The sequence below is a fragment of the Micromys minutus genome (genome assembly GCF_963924665.1).
Source record: "Micromys minutus genome assembly, chromosome: 18".
In the NCBI taxonomy this organism is placed as follows: domain Eukaryota; kingdom Metazoa; phylum Chordata; class Mammalia; order Rodentia; family Muridae; genus Micromys; species Micromys minutus.
This window is the reverse complement of record NC_137953.1, coordinates 3,660,228-3,681,522: the sequence shown is the minus strand read 5'-3', so window position 1 is coordinate 3,681,522 and position 21,295 is coordinate 3,660,228. Positions and strand designations below refer to the sequence as shown.

Below are 21,295 nucleotides of genomic sequence, written 5' to 3'. Positions count from 1 at the left end.
TTCCTAACATGAGTGGGAGATTTTTCCCACTTTTTCTTCTTCTTTAAAGACTGGTAGAACTTTCTTCCAAATAAAACCCCTCCTGGCTGGATAGCTTCCTTGGAAGGTATCTTTTGAAGCTGCATTCACTTTCGGGGCCAGCAACCTCTTCCTGTTTCCTATTACTGTCGCATTGATGCTGGCATCCATATTTTTTTCTACCTCCTTCTACTGGATTTTTAAGGATTTTGTCACGGATTTAGGTCCACTTAATTCTTCCCCATAATGTCTTTTTATTTTCCCTTTCCAGTTGCCAATTTGTATCTACCCCTTAAAATTAGTTTGATGAACATACGGCTCCTTTTTGAGGGGAGTCAATTATCAATTGCAACATTCCCCTTTCTGAATGTTCATCTCTCACAACTTGACGTCAAGTGTTTTATGTTTTACTTATATTTTTCCTGCCTTTTTTCCTGATTTCATAAATTATCAGATAATTTATTTTCATCTTTTTGTATGAATATGAGAGCGTTTCAGATTGAGTTTTCCATGCATACAGGCCTGTCTGCAACCTGGGTGTCTTGGATTTAGTCTTGGCTTTCTCTGACTCAGTGGGGTTATAAGAACGTGTCTTTAAATGTCTAATAGCCGGGATTTTCATTTTATCGTTCCTTATTAACTTCAAGCTTTATTAGATGGTCAGAGGGGTGACCACCATGAGTTTATTTCTGAGTTTTTATTGAGCTTTACTTTTGGCTTTTTCCCTCCTAAGTGCTGCAAGAATGCCAAACATAAAGGTATACTTCCTGTTCTTAGTTCTCACCAAGCCTGTCTACTGGGGTGTCACTGTTGATGGTATTAGTGCCTCCTGTCTCCTAGCTTCTCCACCCGACCCTGGTGAGTGTGTGTGTGTGTGTGAGTGTGTGTGTGTGTGTGTGTGAGTGTGTGTGTGTGTGTGTGTGTGTGTGTGTGAGTGTGTACACTACAGCAGTTCTTTGCATTGCTCTGTGCCATTGTCTTCTGTGGTGTTGTAAGTCCTGAAGTTCTGCTTCCCCGTACTATGGTCAATCTGACCCTGTGTTTTTCTTTCCTGGCTGCAGAAGATCCTCCTGGTAAGTGACAGCCCCTGCTGACACTCATTCTTGGCTGTTTGGGGTGCCTGCTGGGGTGCTAGGACCGCACTTCCAGGATGGACCTCTAGGTACCCTGGGATCCTCACTGCATTCTTAGGCCCTTGGCCTGGATCACTCAACAGAGGGAACTCAAAGGGGTTTGGCAGAAAACTAAGCACTTTCATGTTTAAAGACAAAGACTCAGTTCACCACATAGATGGATGCGGCTTCTGGGAAAAGCTCCTACTCAGCCTTCAGTCATGGTTCCAGAATGTTCTCTACAGACATCTTCCTCTTAGCTCTTCTTACTAGACTGGCTGAGTTTCAGTCAGGAGAGGCAGGTTTCTGGGGCAAACCCTTCAGGGCACTTGCTGATTCTCTAAGAGAGAGGCATACCCTAGGACACAACTGGGGAGGGGCTGAAGCAAGAGCTGAGCTGGAAGGTGTGGCTGGAGGTTTGTGGAGCAGGCCTTCGATCTTCTACCTTGAGTCCACCTTGAGAAGTCTATGTTCTGGTTCCCACTGCAGAGAGCAGAACGGTGAGCTGGCTCTTAAGCTGCCCTGGATCTACGTTATCATACTTCTAGGCAATGTATTGACATCTTCCCTGCAGAGAACTCAGCATATCCTGGACCTCAGCCAGTTTATCAGCCAGTTTATCCCTGGGATGCCACTGTGGTTATCCCTGCTTCACAGAAAGTCAAGAAAGGCCCAAGTGCCTGATAGGAAGCAGGAATGGGGGCGGAGCCAGACCTGAGCCTCTGTTGCTCAGCAGCATTAAAAATGTCTGCGTGGCCTCCGCCCCATAGAAGCAGAGGTTTCTGGCTCCTGTTTTCTATGCCCCATGCTGTTTGTTTGTTTTTTTTTAAGACAGGGTTTCTTTTTGTAACAGCCCTGGCTGTCCTGAAACACACCCCCTTATCATAATTACTTGCAGGCAAGTCTTGAGATTCAGGTCAGCCTGAAGCCTTAAGAGGAAAAATCCCATTCAGAAGGCCTTGATTGGCAGATGGTCTCCTAAATCCTCTCTTTCCTTCTCTTTGCTCAGGAGGAGGAGTTCATTGACTGGTGGAGCAAATTCTTTGCCTCTATCGGGGAGAGGGAAAAGTGTGGCTCCTACCTGGAGAAGGATTTTGACACCCTGAAGGTAAGACCTCTCTCCAGAATGCACCCCCACCTCACAGCTGTCAGGTTCAGGATGAGAGAGATGGTTTCATGAGCCTTGTGAACAGTCACCCACCCAACCTCAGAACATGGACTTAGAAGAAGGAATGACTGTGGACGAGGGGAAGCAAGAAAGCATTTGTGGGACAGAGTTGGCAACACCATAGGGATGGCTGGCTGGGGCATGAGTTCTGTAGAGCGCTGGCCAGCATTTGTGGAGACCCAGGTTTAATCCTTGGTAGCAAGGGATCAGGGGGAAGTAGGATTCGTCTCGAGGTGGCTCATAGGTAAAAGTGCTTACCACCAACGCTGACAACCCAAAGGCCCACAACATAGAAGCCCATGTGTATTCTGTGGCATGATTGCATGAGTGTGTGTACACACACACACACACACACACACACACACACACAACATATAAATAAGTCTAAAAAGACCGAAAAGGGAGAAAATGTTGACGCATTTATAGGTGAAATAATGCTCAGAGCTTGGTTTGGAATGCTGCTTCAACTTTCCCTCCCCAAACAAGAAAGGAAAATAAAGACGTCCTTCCACTGATGTTCACAGTGAAGAATGTCTGAAATGGCGAATCACGGATGCTTCTAACCATGGTGGTGTCCAGGGGACTGTGGTGCTCGTCTCTTGCTTCTGGGGGCTTTGGAAAACTATTGTGCAGTAGGAACTCTGTAGTGGAATCAATTGTAAAATCCAACTGAGAAGACACCTCTGACCTCTAAGCTTTGACCCCTACAAGAGAGAAGCTACCTAGCAAGTAATAATTAAGACGCTAAACTTTGTTTCTGTGGATAAAAACAGAGAGATGTGTCCTCCAATTTCTGGTATTTTGAGAAGATTCTACAAATATAATTATGCCTTTTTAAGGTAGGCTAGTTTTTAGAAGGATAGTTAAAGATGATTCAAAAGTTGTTCCCCAAGGTGTTATGTATCCCCCATCGTAGAGTGGTCAGTCACATCCAATGTCAGATGCAACATATGGTTTTTAATGTTACTTATGGTTTAAATATCGTATGGGATACACTTGCCTGGAAATTATTTCTTTGTTATCGGAGGCTTGAGTACAGTCGTATGATTTATAACATCCCTTCTGGACTCTCAGTGAGGGTGAGTTTGGACTCCACGGTTTCTTCATGGCTTCTTCAAGCACAGGGCACAGGCCAGGAGATGGGGGTGTCATCAAGAAGCTGGGCTAGGAAAAAGTTCAGCTAGTTGGGGTGGGGTGGGTTGGGCCCTCTGCCTTCAGAGTCCCTGGGTGGGAACTCTGGGGGTAGTTTCACAAAGTGGCCATGTGCCTCAGGTTCACTGGAGTCTGCCTGGTGTGCTGTACCCGATGTCCTGGCCAGCCTCCCTGGGAGCTGCAGGAGCCCAGCAGCACCTCAGGCAGCAAGAACTTCTGGCTCTGTGGCCGAGTGTCTGAGGCTAGGCAGACAGACAGAACTATTTGCACACCAGGAAGAAGGTTTGGCCACTTGGGTCTGGCATGTGGTACTGTGGCCATGCCAAGTTATGTGACAAAGGAAGCAAGAGTGAGGCTATCTGCCAGGGTGGCCAGAGGCCCCGGCCCCTCATTCCTCAGGAGGATGCCGGATGCAGAGCTGGCACTTGGCCGCCAGCTTGACCTCTCCGAGGAGGTCCCCAACTGCTGCCAAGTGAGCAGAGGCTCTCCAGAAGAAAGGTATCCAAACTATTTCTGGGGAAAACTAGACCTGGGAGGAATGCTTGTCCTTTAATATCAGCAAGTGGAAGAAAACCACCACTACCTACAACAGCAGCATGGCAGAGAGAGGGGTACACATCGGTAGAGAGAGACAACAACAGACACCACCCCACACCACCCCCATCCCCGAGCATCAAACCTGTCCATTGCAATCACTAGCAAGGGGGTGAAAGCTCATTGCCCAAGTAGCAAAGTGAAGACATTACAGTGCACAGGAAAAATGCCTTAAAATCAGAAATCAGAAAGAACCCAGGAAAAGCGAAGATCATATTAGCTTTCCTAATAATCAAGAATGGATCGAACTCCCATGCTAAGCGACAAGGACTTCTAATCTATGTTAAAAGTCAAAATTCATTCTACTCTCCTTAAAAGACACTTAAAAAAAAAACTGAGCGTTTCAGGAAGCAACATTTTGGGAGACACAATCAGGTGAGTATAAATAAAGAGGAATTTGGTAGGATTTAAAGTAAAAAGCAAAGAACAAAACAGCGTTGTTTTTTTTTTTTTTTCTTTAATAAGATACGTATTTCCCAAGTAAAGACTCCCAGAACTTTGAAATGTTCAGGGCAAAAATGGTTAGGTTTATGCAACCAAAGCAACATCTCAAAATGACAGACACTAAAGTTGAAGAGGAAATTTTAATGTTACTACCTCTTTGACCGAACAGACAACAAATAATAGTAACAGAACCAAGCTATGGCTTTTAAAAAGCTACAGCTAGTTAGGCTGCAGATCAACATAATGCTAAATTTGCAACCTTTAGATGGGACAAAAGTGATTAAAAAAAAAAAAGGAAGGAAGGCAAAAGTAGTGAAAAAAAAAAAGAATACATTTTCTTCCTCATGCTCAAGAACATTTACAAAGCCTGATCACAAATTAGGTTGGCAATAAGTTACCCAAGACAGAAATCAGTCAGGACATATTAAAGTGCAATAAATTGAGAAATTAATAAACTTAAACAAAGAGTCCATCCAGTTGGAAATCTACAAAGTATTTCATCCGGACTCCCAGTATGAGCACGCCTGCATAAGTCAGCATTTCTCCCCTTTTCTCTTGGAAATCATTCAAACCCACAAAATCCATTTTTCAGAAAAGCTGGAAACAAATAAAAGCCACAGACTCCAAAATATAAGTAAGGGCCGCTCAAGGACAATTGAGATTGGGCAGAGGCCACGGGACATGACAGATGATGGTAGCTCGTGGGGGACAGGGGTTCTCACGACTTCCAGTGAAACTGTCCTCCCGGACGGGAGAGTGTTGGTAGTCATGTCAAACAGGAGGTGGATGCGTGGGCATGGGGTGGGGTGGTGTCTTCTGCTGTCTCTCTTTACGTTCCTACAACTTGGAAATGTTCATAATAGCTTCAGAACCAAGTGCTTGCAGCATGAAGTAGGGAGCAGTACCCCTTGTTTCCAAAGCTGCAGGAGTTTTGAAGGCGAGTCAAGCTGACTACACGGAAGCCTAAACCTGGTTTGATTCATTGTAGCGAATGGGGAGGTGGAGCGACATGGAGGAGCCGTGTCCGTAGGAGGCCTTGTGCCTCCATCGTGGGAAGGGAGGAAATAGCCAGGCTGGGGAAAGCCAACTCGCTTAGTGGTTAGTAAATGTAACTGCATAGCATTAATCCAAAATTACAAAGTGGAAAAAAAAAAAAGAAGAAGAAGAAGAGAAAGTAGAAATCAAACCAATAAAAGAGGACACATGCTGAGCAGACCTGTCTTTCCCTGGAAGCAGAGGAGAAGCAACGTTTTGCTGTGAACTTTTTAGAAAGGACATTTCAGAATGTGAAGCGTGAAGGAAGGAACCCAAGGATGGACAAGATCCATGAACTGGAAGGACTCTTCTCAGGACAGAAGAAAGAATCCTCTTGAAAATGTGGGCGGGGCAGAATGACCACACAGAAAACACATTCGGGCATAGATATGGTAGTCACGAGGAAAAGAAAGCAGGGTGAAAAAGTCCCGAGGAACACAGAGAATGGAACAGATGTATTAGCCTGGACACTGGTGTGATCAGAGACTTTGAGGATGATACCCCAAGCTGTGAAATTAACAGAGAAACATGTAATCATTTAGTCTAATTTCACCAGTCTGAAACAACACTTGAATATATGGTTTGAAAAGGTCCATTGTGAATGAGGACAGTTGGCCCAGATTGGTCAGCTTCAGACATCGTCTAGACTAGGACACATACTACACTTCAAAGATTAGAAGGACTTCCTTAGGTAGTCATCCCTGTTGTTCCCATGCACCTGAAAGAAAACAAATCAAGGTGACTTTAGTGACTGTAAAAGTCTAGAGACCCCAAAATTAACACACATAGGATTGTTAGTGACACATAGGGGACAGGAGCTCAGGGTCAGCCATGCTGTCTGCCAAGTAGTCAGCTAATGAAGAGGTTCAGCATCTTCCATGATGGATCCTGGGACCAACCAGCTGAGACTTGGGAAGAGCACAGTAGAGGAAGGAGCTGTGACCACATTGTCCTCTGGAACCAAAGTCCAGGGTGACAAGACCAAGGAGACATCATTTTCACTGAAGACGTAGAGTAATAATGATAAAGGTTAGGAAGGTGAGGGGCACAGGTACATTAACTGTTGTGCTATAGAATAAACGAAGCTGGCAGATCGTTGGTCAAGTTGGAAACTTATGTATCTGAGTAGATTCTAAGAGAAGAGTATCAAGGTAAACACCGGGAAGGAGAATCTTACCTAAAACTGGGTGCTGGAGGAAGATGAGAATGGGGATGAGGTAGGGGAACACACCATGGAATTTTAGGAAAATAAATAAGAAACTGGAAATTCACATGACTATCTGAATCCAAAACGTGCATACGCCTTAGACCTAAACTATCTGCCTTATCAATACATATAGTACCAGTCGCTCTTTATGTTTTGCTTCTACTGTGGCTCCTTCCTTCCCTTCTTTTCCTTGTAGAGCCCCTGATCGCCTGGAATTCACAATGTAGATCAAGCTGGTCTCAAACTCACAGAGATCCACCTGCCTCTCTGCCTCCCCAGTGCTGAGATTAAAGACATACACTATTTTTACCCAGCTTGCACTTAACAAACAGACAGACAGACAGACAAACAAGCAGACAAGCAAGTGAGCAAACCACAAAACTTGACAAGAAAAGGAAATAAATCCAACTTGTTGAATATTAAGGAGGCAGCAATATATCATTAGACTTAGAACTTTACTTAGAGCCAAAACAGCCATTTTTAGCCTTGAGAACTCATGTTAATTATAAGAGATTGAAAGCCAATTAAGCACTGAAGTCTGAGACCAAATAATAGGGTTTTGTATGTTTTTCTTTTCTTTTGTTTGTTTGAGACAGGGTTTCTCTGTGTAGCCCTAGCTGTCCTAGAACTCCCTCTGTAGACCAGGCTGTCCTGGAACTCATGGAGATCTGCTTCCCTCTACCTTCTGAGTGGTTGGATTAAAGGCATGCACCACCCCTGCCCTGCCTTGTGTATAGTCTTAATCTCTTAAAAACATTCACTTTTGTGATTGTCAGATAACTTGAAATTTTGATTAATCTGAAACCTCACACTCTAATTGACTAATAGATGTCTTACCCCTTCCCTTCCCTGAGGTTTTCTTTCTATTTATTTCTATTTTTTTCTTCCCTCCTCTACCCTCAAACCAAACCCTTCTGTTTGCTTTTGTTCCTGTTAATTTTTGAGTCTGTCAATTGCACCGTTTTCTCCCCCTTCCTATTCCCTTACACTGCCCTGTTTCTCTCTCTCTTTCCCTTCTGTCTCCCTATTGTCTTGCTCTTAGCCTTTTCTTGTCCCCATAACAGGTCTATGACACACAGCTGGAGAATGTGGAGGCTTTTGGAGGCCTGTCTGACTTCTGTAACACCTTCAAGCTCTACCGGGGCAGGACTCAGGAGGACACAGAAGACCCGTCTGTCATCGGAGAATTTAAGGTCTGTCTCTGGCTTGGCCTGTGACTGTGAGGTTTCAACAACAGCTGATCAGAAAGGGGGCAGTGGCAACAGTGACCATGGTGTTGATGCTCCTGTCCTTGGGGTGACCTTGTGTCTGATGCAGAACTGGATGGTGGTGTGGGATGGTTTGTGGGGCTACAGGGTCTCCATGAAATGAGAGTGATGACCCTGTTGGTTACTGTGTTATTGACCACGGTGACAAAAATAAAAACCGAGTCCCCATCTCTTTTAGGGCCTCTTCAAAATTTATCCCCTCCCAGAAGATCCAGCCATCCCCACACCCCCGAGACAATTCCATCAGCTGGCTGCTCAGGGTCCCCAAGAATGCTTGGTTCGTATTTACATCATTCGAGCATTTGGCTTACAGCCCAAGGACCCCAATGGCAAGGTAAACTTTCTTGGAGCCCTTGGTCCTCTGAGAACAGTAGCAAGCCTGTCTTGCAGAAGGCAGGCAGAGTTTCTGTCCCAAGAAAACCACCGTCAACCAGGGAACCCAAAGACGTTTGCAGAGCTGAATGGGAGCTGGGGGATGTTTGTGAGGCCAGAGAAGGCTAACGTGTTTGGGTTTCTAGCAAAATGGGGAAGCCTTGAAGGAAGGAAGGAAAGGAAGTCTTATGCTCACATGAATGTTGTAGGCTGGGGAAAAGCTGGGCTTTAAGAGGGGCCGGGGGCATAGATGGAAGTCTGAAAGCTTCAGCCATTGGGTAGAACTGGGCTATGGCAGGTGGTAAAGTGGGGCAGAGGGGAGGGTTCCAACAACAGCTAGCTTTCTTTGTGTGCCAGTGGGTCAGGTATAGAGGACATTCAGGTGCCCTTTCCCACTGCTAGGGACAAGGCTAGAAGACATGTCCAGCCATGTGTGACAGGCTGAGGTATGTTGTGATGTGGTGCAGTGTGGTATGTTATAATGTGGTGTGGTTTGGGAGATGAGCCCTGGCCTGCCTGCCAGGTCAATCTGTAGCACAGCTCCCTGATGGCCGCTGGAAGCCAGAATCCCTCAAAGACACCTTGGCCCAGTAGTTTCTCTTGTGCATTTCTGTATCTTCCAGTGCGACCCTTACATCAAGATCTCCATAGGGAAGAAATCAGTGTGTGACCAGGATAACTACATCCCTTGCACCCTGGAGCCTGTATTTGGAAAGTAAGTAGGAAGTGCCTTGGGTTTGGGGCAGAGGGGCTGCTATGAACTACTCACAGATGTGGCTGCCACCACTTAGCAAGTGTCTATTTCCTTGGGCAGAACTTTTATCTTGGATCTTTTATGTCTGTAAGTGTGGGCTTGGACCCTATCAGGAGCCTTTGCTAAGCACAGAAACAGTTACCTCAAGACTAGAGACCCACAAGAGCACCCAGAAGATGCACTTCTTATATCAGAGGCTTCCCATTAGCACTTCACCATGCTTTCCCCTGACGTACCTGACTGGTACATTTGTCCCAAGGAGGACATTGTCATTGGGAGAGTTTATGAGGACTTACCTATTTTCCACCAGTGTCGATTACTTGTCCCCACTTATCCCAGATGCCAAGACACCAAAAGTCACTCACTTAGTGCCCCTACATGCTTCTCTGATAGGCAGATGGGGAAGAAGGTAGACCTTCCAGGGGACACGACTAAGAGCCATGGAAGAGGGCTAAGTGTGATGGTTTGTGGGTGGCTCCTGGGTTCTGTTCGGTCATGAGTGTTTCAGGGTGAGGGAGGGCTTTGGCTGTTGTTTCTCTAGCAGCTGTGAAATTCTGGTCTCCCCAGTGTAGCAAGTGACACGTTGCACCATAAGCGGCATCTGTTTGCTAAGCTGAAGTCACTTTGCCTTTAGACTTTGGAGAGAGTCCCAGCCAGAAACAGGTTTCCACCGTGGTTAGATGAGGGATGATAGATAGAACAGGTTTGGTGAGCTCTGATAGCTGGCATGGGACTTGTAGTTCTGGAAAGGGTGTCTGTCTGTCTGTCTGTCTCTCTGTGTGAGTGTGTGTGTATGTATGTGTGTGTGTGTGTGTGTGTGTGTGTGTAGACTTCACAAGAGATCCTTCCCAAGAGCCCTTTCCATAAGCCCTTCTTCTATCCCATCTTGGAAGCTGTCCTAGGAGTTCCTGAAAGTAGGTTCCCCTCGTACCCTCAGTAGCAGAGTTTGATATCTCATCTCTGTCCCCTAGTGCCACGGTAGGAACATGTCAGTGATCTGTTGCATATCACTTCACTGTCTGTTCATTATGGGGCTCATGGACCAGTAAGTCATTCATAATGCTGGTACAGATCTACACACACACACACACACACACACACAACACACACACACAACACACACACACACAAAATACACATACACCCACACCCCCACACACATACACACACACAGTCACACACACATCTGTACACACACACACAGAGAAACAGAGACAGAGAGAGAGAGACAGACACACAGACAAGGGGTGGGGTACACAGATGCATGCCCTGTACAGCTGCATTATGGGTGGGTTGTTTTAGGAGCAACAGGAGGCATGAGGAGGGTCACCTCCCTAGGACAGCTTTCAATGTCCTGCCCCTTGGATGGACTGGGTGGATGCCATCGGGTTTGCAGTGTCCTTGATGCCACTGGCCCTCCTGCAGGATGTTTGAACTTACCTGCACTCTGCCTCTGGAGAAGGACCTGAAGATCACACTGTACGACTATGACCTGCTCTCCAAGGATGAGAAGATTGGGGAGACAGTCATTGACCTGGAGAACAGGCTGCTGTCCAAGTTTGGGGCTCGCTGTGGGCTTCCACAGACCTACTGTGTGTAAGTGTCCAAGGCTGGCTGTGGGCTTCCACAGACCTACTATGTGTAAGTGCCCAAGGCTGGCTGCTTCCCAATGGCCAGACAGTTACCCTGATTCTTAACACTAGGGGCCAGCCCAGGTGTTCTCCCCTAGAATCCATTGCAGAGCCCAGGTGTTTGCATCTCACAGATGATGAAACAGACGCCTGTAATGGGAAGATTAGAATTTGAATCTTCGTGCCTGGCTATCATGTTATCTCAACAGCGTAGCCATGGCTGTCCCAGAATTCACTCTGTAGACCAGGCTGGCCTTGGACTTAGAGATCCACTGACCTTTGCCTCCAGAGTGTGAGGTTAAAGGCATGAGCCACCACGCCTGGCTTGAGTCTTTTGAGACACACACTGAGGGCACCAGGTACCTGGAAGGAGAGATGGGGGAAGACAGAAGGAGAGGAGAAGATAGTTCAAACACCAAGCTTCCACTGGGTCTGGGGGGGGGGTCCTGTGGCTGCCAGGGGCAATCGTGTGTGGAGTCTGAGTTCCAGGTTCATGCATGCTTCAGTCCTTTGCTCTTTGGGACTCGGTTTCCTCATCAGTGAAATGGGGATACTGAGATTTCAGAAGGGGCACCAGCTGTGACAATGCTGTGTCAGTGTGGGGTACAAAGACTCCTGAAAGCCCCCTCCCCATGACCTTGGAGTGTCTCATCTTAGTCTTGTTCTTGGCTCTCAGCTCTGGACCAAATCAGTGGAGAGATCAGCTCCGCCCCTCCCAGCTCCTCCACCTCTTCTGCCAGCAGCTCAGGCTCAAGGCTCCCGTGTACCGGACAGACCGAGTGACGTTTCAGGATAAGGAATACACCATTGAGGAGATCGGTGAGCTGCCCTTTGGCCCCAATTCATGGGTGGTTCTTCATCTCATCATAAAGGCCTAAGTGGATACAACCCCCATCAGAGTGAAGGAGTTCCTATTTGTGGGTCAGAGGTCAGGCTGGAGCCAGGATCAGAACTCTGTCCAGAACCATCGTGAAGTCATCCAAGGATGTCCTGGTTAGGCTTGATTATCACCTTGTCATGGCCCAGAGTAATCTGAGAGGAGCCTCAATCTAGACAATGAAGGATTGTCTAGACCAGGTTGATCTACGGCCATGTCAATGAGAGACTGTGTTGATCGATGTGTGAGGGATCAGCCCACTGTGGGCGGCACCATCTCTAGATAGGTAGCCCTGGGCTGTGAAAGCAAGCAAGCTAACCTGAGCTGGGAATGAGCCAATAAGCAGAAACCTCCGTGGTTTCGGCACAGTTCCCGTGCCAACTGCCCCTCAGTGATAGATTATAACCCGGAAGTGTGAGCCCAATCAGCCTTTTCCTCTGCTCTGCTGCTTTTGGCCAGAGCGGTTTATTACAGCAAAAGGAACAAGGTACAGTAGAAGGCAAGATTTCAGGCAACCATGAAGCAAAGCAGGTTGAGGTCAGGGGCCTGTCTTCTTTTGGCTTTGGTGGTTGGAGCTTGTGGTATATCTGTCTCTGCTAACCTCCTAGCTTGACCTTGGAGAACATTTCCAACCTCCTGCACATAAGTATCCAGGGGCAGCTAACAGCCTTGCCACACCCCGTCTCTGCCCTTGGCTCTGCCCAGTGCAGTAGCTGTGATGCCCCACCACATGCTCCCCATGTGTCTGAGATGCCCACACTCCCACATTGCCCACCCAGAGCACTCCCAACTCCCTGAGGTGTTTACAGGCCCAGCTGGCCCTGCGCCTCCTGCTAGTTGCAGAGATGTTTGATGTCAGGGCTGGTGCTGAGGTTATAAAAGGAAATGACGGCTTTGATGCCTGGGCCCCATCCCCTCCTCCTTGGTCTGTGTTCCTGACTCTCCCAGGGCTTGAGCCAGGCTCAGCCATTAAGAATGTGCATCTGGTTGGGGGGGGGGGAGTCTCATTTCCTCTGGAGGCACCCAATGCTCTGCTAGCAACTTTAGCACAGGGGCTCAAGGTCATTAAATCCTGAGGTCCAGCATCTGCCTCATCTTATATATGAAGCTGTTGGGGATAGGGGGTACTTAATGACCTGCCCGAAGCTACCAGCCAGCTGGGTGCAGGCCACACTCCTGGCTCTGCAGCACACACCATATGACAATGTGCTCGGCTCAAAAGAACAGTGACCTGATAGCCCACATGAGTGGCTCTCTTTCCAATCCAAGTTGCCTGTCTCCAAGTCATCTCCTGGCAGTGGAGGGAGGAGCTGCCCCACAGGAAGCAGGAAACAGAAGAAGCATGTCTTTACCTTTTCTCAATGAGTATGAGTCCAGCTGCCTGGATGCCCAGGTGTAGGGCCTCTGCAGGGCCCATGTGCGTGAAATGGGGACGCTGGTGATACTCAGATTTTAGGGTCCTTCTAGGGAGTCGGACATGCTCACATTTATGAGAGCAGTGCACAGGCCTCTGTGCTCGCTCTGACTTCTGAGTGTAGCTGCTGTCATCCACAGAACAGCTGATGTGAACCATGTCATCATTCTGACAACACTAAGATGCTGTGTTTGTGGATACGGGTTACTGGGGCTCAGAGTTGGGAGTAACTAAGAGGAGATGGATAAGTGGCTTTGCTAGACCAGGAAGGTTAGTGAGGATGGAAAAGAAGAATTCTCCAGGAGAGGTTTGGTAGAAAGGATGGTAAGAAAGAATCTGTATTTGGAGTCTGGAGTCTGTGGGCATTGATGCCTGATGACCAGCACAGTGTATCTGTGGGGATGGTCTGTGATGAGGGGGGTTCCTGCTGCTCTCAAGAGTTCCGTGTAAGCTTCAGAGGAAGGCAGCTCTGGTGTCTTGTCTCTCACATCCTCATCCACTCTTCCTCCCTGGGGCAGAGGCTGGTAGACTCCCAAACCCACACCTGGGCCCGGTGGAGGAACGCTTAGCCCTGCATGTCCTTCAGCAGCAAGGATTGGTCCCTGAGCATGTGGAGTCGCGGCCTCTTTACAGTCCTCTGCAGCCGGATATTGAGCAGGTAAGTCCCGACCCCAGAATCCTTAGGATAGCTACCTCCTCCATCTCACCCCTCCCCCATGGCTCATTTCTTTATAGAGTTGTGCACATGGGCTCTTGGGGTCTAGCCCTTGCCACCAGGGAAACAATGACAATTCTTTCTTTAGACTCATGTAGGCCTGGCTTCTGACTTGCCTGGACGTTGGAAACCTTTCCATTTCAACCTGACCTAAGGGGTCCTGTCTCTGCCACCATTACAGGGTTAGTCCCAGAAGGTCACCCTATACCGAGCTCCAGTTGAGGGCTTGGACTAGATCCAGGCACTCCAGAATGGTAGAGACCCACAGAGAGTAGTCAGGAGGGCTGTGGGCTTCCCTTTTGGAAGACAGAAGAACACGGACAACAAGCTTAAGACTGGCAGCCAAGCCAGGTTGGTTGGAGGAAGTAGGCTCAGTGTAGGATGTGAAGAGGGGAGAAAGGCCAGGGGTGCCTTTGAGAGAAGCAGGCAGTTTCTGAGAGAGAGAGAGAGAGAGAGAGAGAGACAGAGAGACAGAGAGACAGAGACACACAGAGACAGACAGACAGAGAGACAGAAACAGAGAGAAACAGAGATAGGAAGACAGAGACAAAGACAGAGAGAGACAGAGAGAGAAACAGAAATAGAGAGACACAGAGAGAGACGGGGAGACAGAGACAGACACATACACACACACACACACACATACAGAGAGAGAGAGAGAGAAAGAGAGAGAGAGAGAGAGAGAGAGAGAGAGAGAGAGAGAGAGAGAGAGAGAGAGAGCAGGGAGAGAGACAGAACATGCAGTATCTTAGGTTTGGAGGGGCTAGGGTGCAGGGAAAGTGACTTCTGTCATAGAGACCAGAGTCCTTATGATTAAACCCTGGCTCCCCGGCCCTCTGTGGTGTTGCACACACCATTCTCTCTGCACACTCAACCACAGCTGACACATCACTATCTCTGAGCAGCCTGTGCCTGGAGGGCAGTGATCTTTCCTCTACAGTGGGTCCTACATGGGTCTATTCAGGCTCCCTCCATTCCTGAGTGCTGAGCCTCTTTCTGGTAGGCAACCAGGCCAGCCCGAGTCCCACATGTGTACTCTAGGCAGGTATACAGAAACTGTAGATGCAATGAGGTGTGTGTGTGTGTGTGTGTGTGTGTGTGTGTGTGTGTGTGTGTGCGCACACACACCCACACTCATGTAGAACATGAATGAACTGCTTGTGTCTTTACAGGGGAAGCTGCAGATGTGGATTGACATATTTCCAAAGGCACTGGGCCGGCCTGGCCCTCCCTTCAACATCACCCCACGGAAAGCTCGAAGGTAACAAACTGGCTTGACCACAGGCTCTAGCTGGTCCGGGCAAGTCGGCTATAGCAACTGCAGGAGAGAGGAAAGAAATGTGCCTATTGAACAGACTTGGGCCTGGGATCTTGGGAGATACCTTGTTTGGGTTTGGATGAGTTAGCCTGTCGGCTGGGGACATCATATCCTTTACTGGAATATTTATGCCGATACAAGTAATTTCCCTTTGCCAGGTTTTTTCTGCGTTGTATTATTTGGAACACGAAAGATGTGATCTTGGATGACCTCAGCCTCACGGGGGAGAAGATGAGTGACATCTATGTGAAAGGGTAGGTTTCCGTTGTTGTCCACCTGGACCAGCTCATGGCACCTCCGTAGCTCCAGGGGTTGGGGGATAGGACGCTTTCTCGGGCAGAGCTGTGGTATAGAAGTGGAGAACACACCCTTCCAAGGAGGGACTCCCAACGGAGTCTTCACCTTTGTGGAATCATTTCCCTCAAATTTCTTTGAGCTAAGATGGCAAGGACTGAGGATGCTCTTGGGGACCATCTGGGGCTTTAGATTGTCCCACTCTGTGGTATGTAGTGGGCGCTGTGGAGATTTCCTGGGACTGCCCTTACCAAGTTCCTTCACCTCCACAACTCCTCACTGGTCCAAGGAGAGGTCGCCTGTCTGGTGGTGCATGTGGGAAATGTCTGTGACCTTTGACCTAATGAGGACTGCCCTCTTCCCCGTGTGGCCAGCTGGATGGTGGGGTTTGAAGAACACAAACAGAAGACAGATGTACACTACCGCTCCCTGGGTGGGGAGGGCAACTTCAACTGGAGGTTTGTGTTTCCCTTCGACTACCTGCCGGCTGAGCAAGTCTGTGCTGTTGCCAAGAAGGTGAGTGGCCCTTGGCCCGGGGCACCAGGCTCTGGGGGCTTCACATTTCTTATGTGTCCCCCTCCACTCTCTGCTCCTGCAGCTGTGACTCCATCTCTGTTACCTACAGGGGTATCACCACCATCTCTGTACTTCTCTTTCCCTTTCTGTTGGTATTCCTGTGGCCAGTGTCTCTACCTTCTAGGACAAGCCGTAACACACAGCACAGATCTATCATATAGCCAAGTGTGAGACCTGCTGCCCCTGCCCCTGACTACATTACCATCCCCCATACACACCTAGCAGCATGGAAGGGCCTTGAGTCTGGGGCAGAAGAGTCTGGAGACCCAGCATGGCTACCACAAAGGCAGAGAATAGAGCCAGCTGTGTATCTGAGGGCTGCCTGGCCTGGGACTGGGTGTAGAGGTGGGGCTTGGAATCTGAGTGTTAGCCTCTGCAGTCTCAGATGCTCTAAGTCCAAGGGTGGCAGCATCTTTCCCACACCTGGTTACCCTCTGAGGCCAGCGGAGCACAATACATAGGTAGGGGGCAGCGTGGGTCTCCAGCTTTGCTGGTTCCAGGAAGGCCCAACGATGCTTTCAATGCCCTTCCTCCTTCCTGACACTGATGGTTGCCCAGAGGCGTTCCCCTGCTCCCAGAGTCGATGCCCGGATGCACTTAGGTTCCATTGGTCTGGTTGCTACCCAGAGGCAGCTCATATGCCCAGCATCACAGCCTCGGTGACACCTCTTTCTAGGCTGTTGTGTGGCTTCACCTTGAAGGGAAGTCAAAGTGCACAGTTTCCAGGCAGTAGCCAGGTGTGCTCCTCCCCAGTTACCTGTTTCCAGGCAGTAGCCAGGTGTGCTCCTCCCCAGTTACCTGACACTATAAGGGGGGCTGCTTTAGCCGTGGGCAGGGAGGGTGAGGCTAGGGACAAAGCATCATCTCCATGGCTCAGTGAGCCCCACAAAGAGGGTAGGACTGGGTGGGGAAATTGAGGCAGAGATGCATATTGTTTGCTTGAATGGGAGGGGCCAAAGCATTTTTACCACAATGGGGGATGTGGCCAGGCATGTCGGGTGCAGGGGCTTTCTGTTTCCTTGGGTGAAGGAAGAAGGTAATTTGGCACTATGACAAGTGACTTGAGGTAGATGTGGGAATGTGTGTGTGGGGGGGGGGCTGTAATGATGATAAGAGACAGGCACACATGCACACAGTCCCATGCACACATGCACACAGTCCCATGCACACATGCACACAGGCCCATGCACACATACCTATCCACACAACCCATGCACACACCTCATACACACACCCATGCACACATGCCTATTCACATACCCCATACACACACATGTGGCACACACTGAGTGGAAGAGGGGTGGGGTAGCAGTTCTGGGCCTGGTTGCAGGTGCTGGTTAGCAACTGGGGCAGCACTGCACCCATGTAAGAAAGGGAAGCTGGGTGGCTTGTGTTAGGCTCAGGGTTGGGTCCAAACAGTATGGCTTGTTGAGGTTACAGGGAAAGAGAGTGGTTGGCCTGGTAGAAGAAGGGAGAGCCCACAAAGGGTGTGTAGGGTGCAGAGAAGCAAGGAGACACACGTCTGGGGAGGAAGAGAAGAAACCCCCAATGCTAAGGATGGCTTTGGGCAGGAGGGCGGGATCAGGCAGAAACAGCCTTGAGATCAGCAGGGTTAGTAGGCACTAGAGGTGGGTCCTGAGAGGCAGGTGGCGCTTGCCCACAGCAGGGCACTGATTAGCTGGTCTGAAGGGCAGGATGGGGTAGTGGAGAGCAGGGGCTGCAAAGGCTGGGCTCCCAGGTTCTGCTGCATGAGGTTTGGGGCTGCTGGCAGGCAGGGAGGCCCTCCAGGGACCCCATTAACCAGACGAGACTGTCATAAAGTACAAGGTCTCCTTTCATCCCCCTTTTTGAACCACCGCTGGTTGTTCAGCCTTATTCCCCACCTGGAGCCCAGCACACCCACTGGGGCCAGCATGGCAGCCCCCACCCTGCAAATAAACAGCTAGTAAAGGGGCCCAGGCCGGGAGCATAATGAGCGCCTGGGATCTGGGGGGCTCATTCCCCAGGCTGAGCCCCTGACCAGCTGCCCCCACCAGGGGCTGTTTGAACCTTGGGCTCATTACTGAGCCCATAAACCAGCCTGCTGAGGAATGGAGGCTGCAGGCCGCCCCGCAGCAGCCTGGAGCTGGCTGTAAAAGCTGCTTAGAGGAAGCAGGCACCTGCAGGAGGCTGAGCCAGGCAGCTGAGCAACAGCTAGGGGTGGCTGGGGCCGGCCTTGGTCTGCTTTCTTTCACTGCAGGCTGCAGCCTATGCTATGGGGTTGAACAGGATGACCGCTCTCTGAGGACAGAGGCCATGGTCTCTCCTTAGGAAGCTTAGGTAATTGTAACTGTGGTGGCCCGGGTGCTCATGGCAGGTTTAAGGAGTGTTGTTGCTGCTGTGATTCAGCACTAGATAGAAATGTAAGGGAGGAAAGGTTTCTTTTGGTTCCTGGTTTAAAGACAAGACAGTCCACCGTGGTGGGGAGGCATGATGCTGGAACTCCTTAGTCACATGGGGAATGTGAGGTGACTGCAAATAATCTTCACAGAACAGGAAGCGGGGAGTCAGGGAATGCTAGTACTTAGCTGTTCTCATTTCTCCCTAGATATTCATTCTGGGAACCCAGCCCGTAGGAAGATGTATCATGCAATGAGGGTGGGTTTCCCCTCTGCTAAGCCTTGCTAGCAACACTCTCATAGACAGCCTTCTAGGTGTGTTTCTTGCTGGCAACACTCTCATAGACACCCTTCTAGGTGTGTTTCTTGCTGGCAACACTCTCATAGACACCCTTCTAGGTGTGTCTCTTGCTGGCAACACTCTCATAGACACCCTTCTAGGTGTGTTTCCTGGGTTATCCTAAATACTGCTAACAATGAAGATCAACCTTCTCCATGGCACTGGGGCCATCACTTTTGTGGTTAATTGGGCTACCCAGCTCTCACCCCACAGCTGTACTAGGAGATATGGGTCCAGGACTCAAGTTGGCCCCATAAGGTATTTCCTATACATGCCACCTGCTCAGGTAGAACCACAGAGAACAGAGAACTCCAGTGATTTTCCCTCAAGTTGAGAGTGGTTAGACCCATAGACCAACTCACCCTCATACCTCCAAGAGAGCCTGGTTCCAGAAACTACTGATCTGTGGGCTATGGGAGATGCGCCATGAAGGGCCCTGCCCTTCTCTCCAGCAGGAGAAACTTCTTTGCAGGCTCTAGAGGTAGAGGTTGGCTGGAGAAGTGAGATGGTTGATCTAGGGACCTGCCTAGTGCCAGCTTCTTAGAATGGTGTGCCTTGCTTCCTTCCAGCGACAGCTACAGTTGCACCCTGATGATCTCTGTCAGCCCACATGTCCCAGAGACTACACGTGCAAAGCTCACTTTAGGGCCGAGAGCAGGATCCTGGAACCTGGCCATCTGGGTTTGAATCCCTTCTTGCCACTCTGTGTTCTGTACCCCTGGACACTCTGTGTGCTTTGGTTTCTCAGCTGAAAGTTTGCCTCTCATCTTAGGTTGTTGGAAGACAGTTCAGGACCCAGCTTAGAAAATGGTGCCACCCACAATGGGCTGGGTCCTTTCTACATCAATGAACAATTAAGATAATCCCCAACAGACATGCTCACAGGCCAACCTCATCTAGACAGTAATTCCTCAACTACAGGCTCTCATTTCAGGTGATTCTAAGTTGTGGCAAGTTGCCATTAAAACCAGCTATCACACCCCTGAACAGTGCCAAGTGATTTCTAGTCTTCCTGATAGGACCCTCAGTGATACACTGCTCCACAGTCTCTTCCTTGTAGCCTTACAGGCTAGAGGGACTTCCCTGTTTTCAGCCTTGGACAAACCTTTCTAACTTTGCTTCTCTGATCTTCCTCTGGGTCAGGATGCCTTCTGGAGACTTGACAAGACAGAGAGCAAGATTCCAGCACGTGTGGTCTTCCAGATTTGGGACAATGACAAGTTCTCCTTTGATGACTTTCTGGGTAAGCCTCATGTCTATCATTCTGAGCTTCCAAGGAGATGTTCAGGGTCACTGGGTCCTCAGGCTAAGTGAAGCATATAACAGAGCAATATCAGAGAGGCCAGGGTGGTCCCAGAGTGGGTCTTCAGCAGAGGTGATCCTTGAGTCGTGTCAAATAGTGGAACTCAAGAAGAATAGGGACATGAGAAGACGCCAGGGCACGGCACAGCTGCCTGGCCTCATTTCTAACAGGGAGGTTCTAAAGGTCTCAGGTTATAACAGTCTAGCAATACAAAGTCCAAAAATTGTGGGGATCAGGTCACTTCTTCCTGTTCCCCAGGGACTGTCCTAACGAACAGAACTCAGCCCAAGAAGCCATACTGGGGCATGGGGAGCTGGGCTGATGGGTAGGAGTGAATACAAGGAGGGCATTGTATGTGAGCAGCAGGGAGTGCTGAGGGAGAAATGGGTTAGTAACAGTCTTACCCTTAGTAAAAGGTAGGAAAATTAGCACAGAAACATGGTCTGTCCGTACATGGAATATCCTTCATACACACAAAGAAAAGAGGTATTACTCCTGGCTCCATCTGGTCGACCTTGAAAACCTGCTAAGTGACAGAAGCCAGAAGAGGAAAGACAAGTACTCCACAAGTCCCACATCTGTGGGATGCCCACACCTGACAGATCTAAAGAGGGGATGGAAGCTGGGGAGGAGGTGGCTCTGTCAGGAACGTGCTTGGTCTACAAGCTTGAGGACCTGGCTTCAAGCCCAAACCTATGTTTAAAAACAAACCAAACCAAGCCAACATCCAAAGCAACAGCCAGATGTGGTGGCATTTGCCTGTGGTCTCAGAGCTGGGGAGATAGAGACAGGAATTTTGATACTCATTAGCTAGTCAGTCTAGCCTATGTGCTCAGCTCCGGGCCAGTAAAAGACTTTGTCTCAAAGAAAACAAGATGGTCGGCATCCGAGGAACAATTTCAAGGACACACACACCAGGGAAAAGTAGATTAATGGGACACATAGGGAGGCAGTGTCTAATAGAAAGAAAGATAGGTTTCCCTCTAGGTATGAGAAATGTTCTAGAATTATGGGAGGTCTATGGTTACACATCTCTTGGCTTTAGATTCAAACGTGCTCAGAGTGGTGATTTTTTTTAAATTGAAGATTTGTTTTTATTTTATACAAATTAATATTTTGTCTTCATATATGTGTACCAGGTCCGTGACCAGTGCTCACAGAGGCCAGAAAAGGGCATCAGATCCCCTGTAACTAGGGTTACAGAAGGTTGTGATTCATCACATGGGTTACCCAACACCCACTGGTGATTCTTTCTCATTGTTTTGGGATGTGTTCATTTTTTAAAAATTTGCTCTTCAGAGTTTATATATATGTATTTTAAGATC

At 48.9% G+C, this 21,295-nt stretch overlaps 1 protein-coding gene across 1 annotated transcript in view; it reads left to right on the top strand.

Moving 5' to 3' along the window:
- Positions 1-21,295, top strand: part of DYSF (dysferlin) — a gene marked incomplete at its 5' end in the record, with an annotated part of 142,399 nt that overhangs the window by 111,411 nt on the left and 9,693 nt on the right. The window contains 11 exons of the mRNA XM_080932124.1: positions 2,140-2,238; positions 7,795-7,923; positions 8,177-8,332; positions 8,994-9,085; positions 10,550-10,720; positions 11,432-11,574; positions 13,565-13,704; positions 14,934-15,022; positions 15,238-15,333; positions 15,748-15,889; positions 19,811-19,910. Coding sequence (XP_080788250.1) covers positions 2,140-2,238; positions 7,795-7,923; positions 8,177-8,332; positions 8,994-9,085; positions 10,550-10,720; positions 11,432-11,574; positions 13,565-13,704; positions 14,934-15,022; positions 15,238-15,333; positions 15,748-15,889; positions 19,811-19,910 — 1,357 coding nt within the window. The remainder of the gene's footprint in view (positions 1-2,139; positions 2,239-7,794; positions 7,924-8,176; positions 8,333-8,993; positions 9,086-10,549; positions 10,721-11,431; positions 11,575-13,564; positions 13,705-14,933; positions 15,023-15,237; positions 15,334-15,747; positions 15,890-19,810; positions 19,911-21,295) is intronic.